We start from the raw sequence: 13,071 nt of genomic DNA on the forward strand, positions 1-13,071 counted from the left end.
AAGCGTGCAGCTGCCCCCACCAGTCCTAGTTATACTTATCTGAGCCCATCTCCAGCCAGTGATGTGCACAAGAGCAGCAGCTCTCTGCTCTCCCCCTCCTCAGGCTCAGACAGTGGCACACAATTTTTTTTTTTTTTTTTTTTAAATACAAACACCCTAGCTAATATAATCAAAACACATAACATAATAACCATCCAATGAAGTAGAACATTTTCCTATATTATCTTGGTAACAAACTTTGATGCAAATGAAAATTTGCCCAAGTTAAAACTTAAAGCGGGATTCCGTCCGTAAAAAAAAATAAATAAAAAATTTAAAAGTCAGCACCTAAAACACTGACTTTAAGTACTTACCTGTCCTGGGTGCCCACGATGTCGGCTGCCCGAGGCCGACCCGTCCCTCGGCTCCCGGCACCGCCATCCTAGGTAAGGGAAACAGGCAGTGGAGCCTTGCGGCTTCACTGCCAGTTTCCTACTGCTCGCGAGCGGCGCTCTGTGAATGGCCCCGTGGTGTTCTGGGAACACACACAGTTCCCAGAAGACAACAGGGCCGCTCACCGAGGAGCAGAACACGCCGCGGAATAGGAAGAGGCAGATTAGGAAGACTGCCTAGCAACAAGGGTTTAGGCAAGTTTAAATTTTTTTTTTTTTTTTTCCCCCAATGTTTTTTTTTTTATTTTTTTTTAGGATTTTTGGTGAATTTTTTTTTTTTTTCCCAGGGTGGCCCTCCACTTTAACTCCAGGGAAGGGAAAAATGCTCCCTTGCAGTGGGGCTACCCTGGTACTGCAAAGGATAAAAATCAGTTTTACACATCTGAAATCCCACTCTTGCAGGCCCTTTTGCACTGCTAGTCTAGTCTTCAGCCTCTTCAACACTCCAGTGGTCGCAGGTCCACTAATGTCATCAAGTGCAGGGTCCATAACTCTGATTTGTATATGGGGACACCATGGAAAAGTCCACTGCTGTAGCATGGAGAAAGAGCACTGGCTGCCAGTGGAGCAGGGATCAGGCAGTTAAAACTGCTGTTTAAGGTCCCCTACACCTAAAACAAAAATGTTTAACACTTGCAGTGTCAGCTCTACTGAAAAGGAGAAGGTCTCTTTTGCTCAAAGATCAGCTTAAATCTCTGGATTACACAAGTACACCTCAAAGATCAGCTTTAGTTTACTACCTGCATTCGTGGGTAATTTGCTTCTGCGGGGCTTCCAAATCCATTCATTCCGATAAAGCTGGTGCTGAAGTAGGAATCTGTAAGACTGGTATCTGTTAAAGCGCCGTCAATTCCAGAAACTGAATAGCACATTGATCAGAGAATTGGGGGAGAAAAAAAAAAAAAAAAAAAATTAGAAAAATGTATACAACAGAAATGAACATGTACAGTATACTGCACAGAAGAGGACCAAATGTGTTTTAATAGGACGTTACAAATAAGGACCAATGCACAGAGAGTGTTTAAGTTTGTTTTGTTTTCCATTTGATTTAGTTATGCAATCATTAAACACTTCAGCCCCGGAAGATTTTACCCCATTCCTGACCAGAGCAGGTTACAATTTGGCACTGCGTCGCATTAACTGATAATTGCGCGGTCGTGCAACGTTGTACCCAAATGTCCCCACAAATAGAGCTTTCTTTTGGTGGCATTTGATCACCTCTGCGGTATCTTTTTGCACTAACAAAAAAGCAATAATTTTGAAAATACACATTTTTGCTATAATAAATATACAAAAAAAAAAAAACACAAACCACACACACACACGCAATAAGCGCATATTGATTGTTGTGTTAGTGTTACATAATGCAGCAACATCCACCCAATGTTAGGTCATTTATTCTTCCAAAGCAAATGCACTGGTACTGATTATTATTCAATGAGTTACCAGTATTGCCTGGTTTCCCTGCAGCTAATCTGTCCCCATTAGGTCTCATGTACACTGCTGCTGGTAAACGGACGTTCTGAGGCAGTTGGATGCTTTTTTTCAACTGCCCCTAAACTCATCCAATATTCTCTTATGTGTACATGTACACAGGTTCGTTTAACCACTTCCCTACCCGCCTATAGTCCTATGACGTCCACAGATGGGATCTCCCATCCTGGGTGGACGTCATATGACGGCCTTGGGTTCCGCGGGCACGCGCCCGCCGCATTGCTCGGGACCCGGTGCGTGTGCCCGGCGGCCGCGATGTCCGCCGGGCACCCGCGATTGCCCGTTAACCAGGCCGGACCGTGGATCTGTGTGTGTAAACACACAGATCCACGTCCTGTCAGTTCAGAGGAGAGCGATCTGTGTTCCCAGAACAGCGGAACACTGTTCGGTCTCCTCCCCTTGTGCGTCCCCTCCCCCTACAGTTAAAAGCATTCCCTAGGAAACACATTTAACCGCTCCCTAGTGGTTAACCCCTTCACTGCCTGTCACATTTACACAGTAATCAATGCAATTTTATAGCATTGATCGCTGTATAAATGTGAATGGTCCCAAAAATGTGTCAAAAGTGTCCAATGTGTCCGCAATAATGCCGCAGTCAAAAAAAAAAAAAAAATATTGCTGATCGACGCTATTACTAGTAAAAAAAAAAAAAATAATTTTTTTAAAAATGCCATAAATCTATCCCATATTTTATAGACACTAACTTTTGCGCAAACCAATATACGCTTATTGCGATTTTTTTTACCAAAAATATGTAGAAGAATACGTATCAGCCTAAACTGAGGAAAAAAATTTTTTTTTTTTTTTAAAAAAAAAAAAAAAAAAAAAACAAAAAAGGGATATTATAGCAAAAAAATAGTGTTTTTTTCAAAATTGTCGCTCTTCTTTTGTTTATAGCGCAAAAAATAAAAACCGCAGGAGGTGATCAAATACCACCAAAAGAAAGCTCTATTTGTGGGGGAAAAAAGGACGTCAATTTTGTTTGGGTAAAACGTCGCACGACCGCACAATTGTCGTTTAAAGTGCGACAGCGCTGAAAACTAAAAATTGGTCTGGGAAGGAAGGGGGTGAAAATGCCCTGTATTGAACCGGTTAATGTAGTTTTTAGGCAGTTCCATTTATAGGCTTTTCTTTAAAGGCAAAAAAATTAGTTCAGACGCGTTTCATTTTTGGCCATTTTGAAAAAAAAAAAATTTAATTTTCAAACGCTTCTAAAATGCAAAAACGCAAAAATGTAAACACGACAAAACGGACATTTTAAACGTGGGTTACCATCTGTCAAGTTAAATCACTGTACCCAAACAAAATTTTTATCATTTTTCACACAAATAGCTTTCTTTTGGTGGCATTTAATCACCACTGGGTTTTTTATTTTTTGTGACATTAGTGGAAAAAAAAAAAAAAAAGCGAAAATTTTGAAAAACTAACACTTTAGTTTCCATGATAAAATTTTGCAAATAAGGGCTCTTTCACACGGGGATCCGTATGTCCGTTTTTCATCCTTCCGTTTTCGGATGAAAAACGGACATACATGTATCCCTATGGAGCGTCGGATGTCAGCGGTGACATGTCCGCTGACATCCGACGCCGCTCCGATCCGAAAAGTGTAACGGAGGAAAAACCTACTTTTCCATCCGTTTTCGGATCGGATCGGGTGACGACGGACACTACGGTCCGTCATCATCCGATCCCCCATAGGGGAGAGCGGCGCTCTGACAGGTCCGTAGCTGCACAGCGTGCAGCGATGGACCTGTCATCTTTCTGCTCAGCGGGGATCGGCGGAGCGATCCCCGCTGAGCCAGCGGGTGTTCACGGGGCGGATCATCACTGATCCGCCCCGTGTGAAAGAGCCCTAAGTCATTTTTGTTCATAAATTTGGGCCAAAATTTATACTGCCACATCTTTGGTAAAAATAACCCAAATCAGTGGATATTTAGTCTCTGAAAGTTACAGTCTACAAGCTATGGTGTAAATCATTGAAAATTGATCACACCTGATGCACTGACAGCCTCTCATTTCTTGAGGCCCTGAAATGTCAGGAAAGTAGACTGACAAAAAAGGTATTTAGTAAGAGGCATAGTGAGTTTTTTGAAGTTGTAATTTTATCCCACAATTCTTGTGAAAAAGAATTTTCCCCCCCCCCCCACAAAATTGTCATAAGTTATTTCTCACACACTGCATTTGCATACTTCCAATTACACCAAAAATACATTCTGCTACTCCTGGTTTATGGCAATACCACGTGTGTGACTTTTACACAGCCTGGCCACACAGAGGTCCAACATGTAGGGAGCACCTTCATGGGTTCTAGGAGCATAAACTTAAACCTCTAACTTCCTAACGACCTATTACATTCGTGAAGGCCCTGGAGCACCAGGGTAATTACCCACAAAATGACCCTATTTTGGAAAGCAAACACCAAGGTATACTGATGGCTGGTGACAGGTCCTCTTTATGGGGGGGGGGGGGGGGCGACAAGCCTCATCCCAGGTCCTCATTATTAGGTGGGGTGACAAGCCTCGTCCCTGATTGCCGCTCTGTGCGTGTCCTAGGGGTGTGCACGAGTGCCGTGCAGGTGGGTAGTACATGAGACCAGCTGTGATTGGACACAGCCGGTCACATAGTAAAGAGCCATTTTTTATTGGTTCTTTACACGGATCTGGGATGGGCTGTGTCTGGGGGACACTTATCCTCGATTGCAGCTCTGCGATTCCCTGGGGGCCCGCAGGAGCGGCGAAAGGCTGAGGACGCCATATGATGCCTGCCCAGGATGGGAGATCCCATCTGCGGACATCATATGACTATAGCCCGGTATTGAAGTGGTTAAGCCTTACATAAATGCCAAGTGGAAAACCAAAGTTAACCAAATGCATTTAAACACCTGTCTGGATTTTCTTGCCTTGCTTTTATAGCAAGAAACTGCCTTCATTTCTCCCAGTGACATCCTTAGGCTTGCAGGGGCAGCTGTTCAGAGCTCCGTTCCTACTGACATATTAACACCTAATAACTACAAGTTGGGCATTTTTTTCAACTGCTCCTGAACTCTTCTGTTATCAGTACATGTATACAGGGTCGTTTATAGGCTTTTTTGGAATACAAAAAAAAAAAAAAAAAAAAAAAAAAAAGGGTTCAGAAGCTGAGTTTAGAGGCACTTCAAGCGCACTTTTAAGCGCTTCTAAACGCAAACGCGGCAAAAGGAATGTTTTAAACGTGGGTTACTATCTGTCAAGTTAAATCATTCAGGAGAGGTTGTAAAAAAATGTCACGATAGAGCTGCACGATTAATCGTTAAGAATCAAATCACAATCTTTTCCTTCCCTTTCCTTCTTCCTTTCACTTTAATTAAAAAACAAAAAAACAAAACCACAGTAAAGTTAGCCCAATTTTTTTTGTATAATGTGAAAGATGTTACACCGCAAGAATCGTGATCTTTAGTCTAAGCAAAAAAAAAAAAAAATTGTGATTCTTATTTTAGCCAGAATCGTGCAGCTTTACATCCTATGTACATGAAGCCTTAGGAGTCAGGGTAACATTGTTTTGCTGATAAAGAATTCCATCTAGTCATGTAGAGTGGAAGATAAGAAGATTGGGAGGGGGTGGCTTGGGTGTTCTGTAGTCTAGCAGACAGGGCTGACTGTTGCAGCACCATTGGGAATTTAGGCACAGTACGCTGTCCCAGCATATACTACACTCTGACCAAAGGTTTGTGCATGCCGACGTCATACCTAGAATTGTTATACTTGAACCTTGTGAGGTCTGTCTGAGGTATGCATCTATACACAAGAGCCAGTGATATATTTTAACCACTTCAGGACTGGGGGCCGGTGCACATCAAATGCGGTGTGTAAAACACCTGCTTCCTCCACTGCACAGAAACATTCTGCCCTTGTTAGACACGCATGCGGCACCCTAAACATTTAACAAACATGCTCGTTTGCAGCCACCAAAATGCATAGTACCATGCGGTTTGGTGCAATTTAAAAGTCACGCCTGTCATACTTTGTGCATTCCCATGCATTTGGCAGCTCACTGAAATGAGCAGCTGTCAAATGAGCATGCAGTTATCTTCTGGAATGTCAGGGGACTAAATTCTAAATTTAAGAGCCCTGGTGTTAATATACTTACAAGCCCGTCATCCTTACATCATGTTCCTGCAAGAAACCCATCTGCTGGGGAGTAAGATTTTGGCTATGAAACATCCTCAGATGCACAGAGCCATACATGCCACATTCTCTTCATATGCTAGGGGTGTGTCCATATTACATAGATCACCTTGCACTATAGAAACAGTAATTACTGATTTGGGGGGGGGGGGGGGGGGGGTGGTAATAACTGATCTTTACTCGCATTGCTTGGCCCTGGTTAATATATATTCTAGGGCTGCAACTAACGATTGTCATAACCGATTAGTTGGCCGTTTTGATCGATTAACCTTAAAAAAAAAAAAAAAAAAAAAAAGCCAATTTATTCTTAAATATCTTATCAACTATATATGGTTAGGGAACAGTATATCAAATCCACTCTGAGAATAACAGACAAAAGAGATATACCATTAAAGGGTGAATCTGGTAAATAGACTCAGATCAATTTTTTTTTGGAAGGAAGACAAAGTTTAAGAACACTCGTTCGATCTTCTAATCATTAGTGGGGTCAAATCGACGTTCATTTTCAACCACAGTGACGGGAAAATATGGATATTGAAAATTTCTTTGACTAAGAAGTTTTGACAGTGTATGTGGTTTTCGTTCAGAAATTACATTCATTTTAAAAATAGAATGTTAAAAACAAGTGAAAATTTCAAACAGTTTCATTCAGCGAATGTACAAAGATTTTTTGTCTGAAAATTGATCCGTGTGGCCAGCATAAGGCTCAGTACAAACCTATGCAGTTTGCTTTTGATCTGTTTCTGCAGTGATTTTTGCGCACGTGATTTTGCTGTGATTTGCATTTTTGTGGCCAATTTGTTGTTGGGCAGATCAAAAAAAAAAAACACAAATTGCTGCAAAAATGCATTACATGCTTTCCTGCAGCTTCTCCAGTGTTGAACCCAAAAAAAAAAAAAAAAAAAAAAAAAAAGTGAATTAGCCCTTTATAGTACAGATAATCAATACTGTAAGGTGTTCATTTTTTATTGAACTGTGAAAGTAATATTTACAGTAGCAATTTGCTCTTTGTACTATAAAGGGCTCATTTTAGTTTTATTTAACCCCATTATGTTACTGGCTGATCAATCGATTACTATTTTCATAATCGATTAATTTCAGTCAATCGATTAGTTGTTTCAGCCCCAATACATTCCTCCTGTCGCTGGGACCACTATCAGGTACTAGAGAAACTTGCGTCTCATGTCCCATTTAGTTGTTGGTGGCCGGGGATTTCAATAATATCTTAGACTAAACATTGGACACTTTACATCAACATAGGACCCCTAATCTTGATGTATTGCATTGGGCTGAGGCTGCGGGCCTTACTGAGCTTTGGAGGTAGAAGCAACCCAGAGAGACGCTATTCATATCTAACTGTAGGGGGGATAGGCTACCACTGACATGACAGATCGATGTTACCCGATGACAGGGAACAGAACATATGTCATGTTACTAGGCAGGACATGCCTAGTAACATGACATGCTTTGTTTACATAGGCAGTTCCCTGTTCTACCTCTCCTCGCAGGCCGCCGGCAGAGATCGGAAACATATGTGTAAAGGTGGTAGAAGTGTTTGGCTTCGGCCCTCACTTTAGAAAGTGGATTGACATTCTCTACCACAACCAAAAAAATGCAATGCCAGTATTTTTCGCTGAATGGGGGCACTCGTTAAGGCTACCCTATGTCTCTGGGGCTTTTCACCATCATGATCGAACCTTTGGCTGCTGCTTTGAGGACTTCCACAGAGGTGCGGTGAATAACTGGGTAGCCTGAATGAAAAAAAATGGCTATGCCGATATGGTTATTTTTTTGCGCCATTTGAATAATTCCTTGACGGCAGCATTAGACATCCTAAATTCTTTGTAAAATCTTCGGGGGGCTGAAAGTCAATTGGGGTAAATCCCACATTCTTCCACGTAAACGCCATCACCCAATTGTAAGTTTCCAGCCAATTGCCCCCCTGCAGCAGGTAGAAGCGAATATTTGGGTCTGCACATCTTCAATTCTGTGTCGGATTTTCTTACATTGAATGTCACTCCACTTCTGTTAAAGCTCAAGCCAAGTATCAGGCATGGCAGAATTTACCTTTAGCACTTATTGGCAGGGTGAATTTATTGAAGATGACATTTTTACCTATCTATACATTTCTTAACTCACTGGTCTGGATACTGAAATACATATTCAAGAAAATTGATCAGCTGGTGACAAATTTCCTTTGGCAGGGGGCATCACCCTTGGACCAAACTCAGGGTGTTACAATGGCCATGGAATCAAGGTGGTCTGGTGGTTCCTGATTTTCATAGATACTTCCTAGCAGGTCAGCTGGTCTTTGCCCATAGGTGTTTAGTCTCTCGGGGGACGCTGCTGCAAATGCCCCTGAGACTGCTATTGTCAGCTCTTATGAGGAATTGGCACATCTGTTGCTACGTGGAACTAGGGCTCCATATAATGTCACAGTAACCATGCGTGCAACTGGTAGGGCATGGGTAGTGGCTAACGAGATTAGTGCTACTGCAATTTCCCCCCACACTGCTATGGAGAAGCCCCAACCTGATACACTGAGTATCCTGATCCAGTCATTTGAACTAAATATGGTATTAACTTGGCACCCGCGCTATGGCCGAATGACGGCCACAGCGTGGACCTGAATTCCCGGGAGGCCGTCATATGACAGCCTCCCCTCTGCACGCTCCGAGCGCGCTGTGATCACCGAGTCACGGGTAATCGCCGATCTAAGGAAGGGGCCAGTCCCGGCCCCTTACCATGTGATCAGCTGTCAGCCAATGACAGCTGACGACATGATGTAAACAAAAGATCGGTAATTTTTTTTTCTACTCATGCTGACAGCGTGAGTAGAAAAAAAAGCTGATCACCGGCTCAGATGTGAGGGACATTGGTCATGAAGTGGAAGAGGCACATCTGCCTCATCAGTGCCACCTAATACTGCTCAGTGCCCCCTAACAGTGCTGCCTATCAGTGTAACTGATCAGTGCCCATCACTGCCGCCTCACCAGCGTACATCAATGAAGGAGAAAAATTACCCGTTTTAACTTTTTTATAAGAAAATATTTAAAAAAATTATTTTTTTTTTTTTTTTTTTTTTTTAATTGTTTTTTACATTTTTTTTAACAAAAAGTAAAAACTACACAGGTGATCAAATACCACCAAAAGAAAGCTCTATTTGTGGTGAAAAAATTATAAAAATTTCATATGGGTACAGTGTTGTATGACCGCGCAATTATCATTCAAAGTGCGTCAGCGCTGAAAGCTGAAAATTGGTCTGGATAGGAGGGGGGGGGGGGGTTTAAGTGCCCAGTAAGCAAGTGGTTAAGACACTGAAGAATATAGTGGGTGGCGGAAAACTCCTTCAGTTCAATACTCTGAAAACTAAAATTTCATCTCCCAAATACTCGTTCCGTTATTTGCAGCTGAAACATGCGTATAATGGCAAATTTGGCGATACAAGTCTTAGACCCCTTTCACACTGAGGTGGTTTTCAGGCACTTTTGGTCTGAAACACACCTCCCCTACAGTCCCAGTGTGAAAGCCAGAGTGCTTTCACACTAGGGCGATGCACTGGCAGGAAAATTAAAAAAAAAATGTCGTCCAAGCAGCATCTTTGGGGCAGTGAAGGAGAGATGAGATGAATGGGCACCGCTTCTGACTCGCCTGCAAAGTGCCTCAGTGCTACATGAGCGCGTTTAACCCTTTATTCGGCCACTAGACGGGGTTAAAAGCGCCCCGCTAGTGGCCGAATAGTGCAGCTAAAATGACATTAAAGCGTCGCTAAAACTAGCAGCATTTTACTGGCAACACCCGCCCGCGTGTGAAAGCAGCCCAAGTCTGTAAATGAGTGATCTGGAATCCTTAGAGAGGACGATCTGGATAAGGTCCTATTTAATATATACCAACAGTTGTTTACGACGACTTGTGAGAGTCTTTCATGATGTAGAGCGGCATGGGAGGAGATGTTCCCTCAGATGGATAGGGATGACTGGGATGATATTTGGGACATTAACTTTACCAGACTGGTGTCAGCCAGGGATCAGCTGGTCCAACTGAAATTTTTACATCGTATACATCTTACTCTGGCCAGATTGGCAAGAGAGTGTTCCCTACCCAGGAGCCCTGTTGCTGGTGGTGCACTTCTTCCACTGCAGATTTCTTTACATGTATTCTGGAATTGTGTGGCTATTCAAGACTTTTGGAAGAGGGTCACTGAGTGCATCGAGGAGGTTTCTGCTATTCATATACAGCCAACTGTGGAGGGGTGTCTTAGGACTAGTTGATGCTCTAGCTCCGAAAAGAGTGACCCGCACTTTGACAATTCTACTTTATTCTGCTAGGAAACGAATAGTGCTTTCATGGAAAAAGTCTGCCCCTCTGACTACTTTAGCATGGAAGGCTCTTGCCAACAAAGCAGCCCCACTATATAAAAGGCTACTTACATAAGTAGAGGTATACCACAAAAGTTCAATAAGGTGTGGGGCAGTTGGGTAAATAGTGCTTCCACGGCTGTCCGATTCAGTGGCTATTTATGAGATAAAATATATCACCATCATTGTGTGTAATGGACTTGGGGAGGGGTAAACTTGCTTGTTCTTCTCATTGGTGTGACAGGGGCCTCTTTCTTCATTCTATAGGGCAATGGTGATGTTATACTGCATGATGGTGTACATTTTGGTCAGGTCAAGGAGAGATTCTTTTGCAAAGGAGTATATATTTTGTATATGGGGGTTTTTGTAATCTCGTTCTGATATTCATGGGTATGGATCTCAGGGTGATACAATGAGCCAATTGCTGAAGAAGTGTACGTTTTAAAATTTGTGTGTGGCCCATTGGGCTTTTGTTCACGTTCATCTGTAAGTGCAAAACTTAATTTAAAAAAAAAAAAAAAAAAAAAAACCCATGCGGAATGTGTGTGTGTGAACTGGCCCTTAGAGCACCCAAGATGTCATAAAGTGGTTATAAAGTTGGAAGATTTTTTTCCCATTCTATGCATTAAGATTAGGGCTGAAACTAATCTATTAATCGACAACTAATCGATGAAATTAATCGATTACTATTTTCATAATCGAATAATCAGCCAGTAACATAATGGGGTTAAAAAAAAAAAAAAAAAAAAAAAAAAGCTAAAATTAGTCCTTTATAGTACAAAAAGAGCAAATCGCTACTGTAAATATTACTTTCACAGTTCTACAGTAAAAATAATGAACCCCTTACATTAGTGATTATCTGCTTTTTTTGTGCTATAAAAAAGGGCTAATTTTAGTTTTTTTATTCCCATTATATTACTAAACATCTTAGACCTGGTTCACATCTGTGTTTTTTGGTGCTTTTTGCAGAAACGCATTACCATTCATTTACATGGTTTCCTATGGGACATGTTCACATCTATGCTTTTTTCAGCCACTCATATTTGGAAAGGGCCAAGGACTTTAAGCAAAACTGTGCTTTTTTTTGTTTAATATACTTCAAAAGGAGAAGCTGCAGAAGAGCATGCAATGTGTTTTTGCAGCAATTTGTGTGTTTTTTTTTTTTTTTTTTTATGTGCTCGACAAAATTGTCCAAAAAAAAAAAAAAAAAAAAAAAAAAAAAGCAAAAAACGCAAAATCACATGCGCAAAAATCACAACGCACAGCAAAAAGCACTGCAGCAACAGATCAAAAGCAAACTGCATAGGTGTGTACCAAGCCTTATGCTGGCCACACCGATCAATTTTCAGACGAGAATATTCAGACAAAAAAAAAAAAAAAATAATCTTTGTACGTTCGCTGAATGAAAGAATGTTTGAAATTTTCACTTGTTTTTAACATTGTTTTTAAAACGAATGTAAATTTCTGAACGAAAACCACATACACTGTCTGAAAATTCCTTTTACCAAGAAGTTTTCTATTATTTCCAAACTTTCCTGTCACTGTGGTTGAAAATGAACGTAGATTTTACCCCACTAACGATTAGAAAATCGAACGAACGTTCTTAAAATTACATTTTTTTTTTTTTTTTTGAAGGAAGACATTTGTTTTTTTTTTTAAATAAAAAAAAAACGTGATCCGAGTCTGATGATATTTACCAGATTCACCCTTTAACCCTTTCATGACTAAGCCTATTTTGAAATTTGGTGTTTACAAGTTAAAATCCGTATTTTTTGCTAGAAAATGACTTAGAACCCCCAAACATTATATATATTTTTTTAGCAGAGAATCTAGAGAATAAAATGGCGATTGTTGCAATATTTTTTATCACACGGTATTTGTGCAGCGGTGTTTTAAACGCAAATTTTTGGAAAAGTGACACTTTCATGTATTTAAAAAATCCAAACAGTAAAGTTACCCCAATTTTTTTGTATAATGTGAAAGATGATGTTACGCCGAGTAAATAGATACCAAACATGTCACCCTTTATAATTGCACGCACTCGTGGAATGGCGACGAACTACGGTACCTTTGAAATTCCATAGGCGACAATTTAAAAATTTTTTACGGTTACCAGGTTTGAGCTACAGAGGAGGTCTAGGGCTAGAATTATTGCTCTCGCTCTGACGATCGCGGCGATACCTCACATGTGTGGTTTGAACACCGTTTACATATGCGGGCGCGACTTCCGTATGCGTTTTCTTCGCTGCGCGAGCTCGCGGGGACAGGGGCACTTTAAAAATTTTTTTTTTTTTTTCTTCATTTATTTATTTTTGTACTTTATAAATTGTGTTTAAATTTTTTTTTTTTTTTTTTTTTTTTTTTACTTTTATTGCTGTCACAAGCAATGTAAACATCCCTTGTGACAGTAATATGTGGTGACAGGTACTCTTTATGGAGGGATGGGGGGGTCTAAAAGACCCCCCATCCCTCCTTTACACTTCAAAGTATTCAGATCGCCGAAAACGGCGATTCTGAATACTGTGTACTTTTTTAAATTCGGCGCCATTGGCAGCCGAGTAAACGGGAAGTGACGTCATGACGTCGCTTCCGCATTTACAAGAAGAAGGCTGGAACGAAGCCGCT

At 41.1% G+C, this 13,071-nt stretch overlaps 1 protein-coding gene across 1 annotated transcript in view; it reads right to left on the reverse strand.

Moving 5' to 3' along the window:
* Positions 1-13,071, reverse strand: part of PAN3 (poly(A) specific ribonuclease subunit PAN3) — a 105,211-nt gene that overhangs the window by 81,148 nt on the left and 10,992 nt on the right. The window contains exon 2 of the mRNA XM_073613378.1: positions 1,172-1,290. Within this exon, the coding sequence (XP_073469479.1) occupies positions 1,172-1,290 (119 nt within the window). The remainder of the gene's footprint in view (positions 1-1,171; positions 1,291-13,071) is intronic.

The sequence above is a fragment of the Aquarana catesbeiana genome, linkage group LG02, assembly GCF_042186555.1.
Source record: "Aquarana catesbeiana isolate 2022-GZ linkage group LG02, ASM4218655v1, whole genome shotgun sequence".
Lineage (NCBI taxonomy): Eukaryota > Metazoa > Chordata > Amphibia > Anura > Ranidae > Aquarana > Aquarana catesbeiana.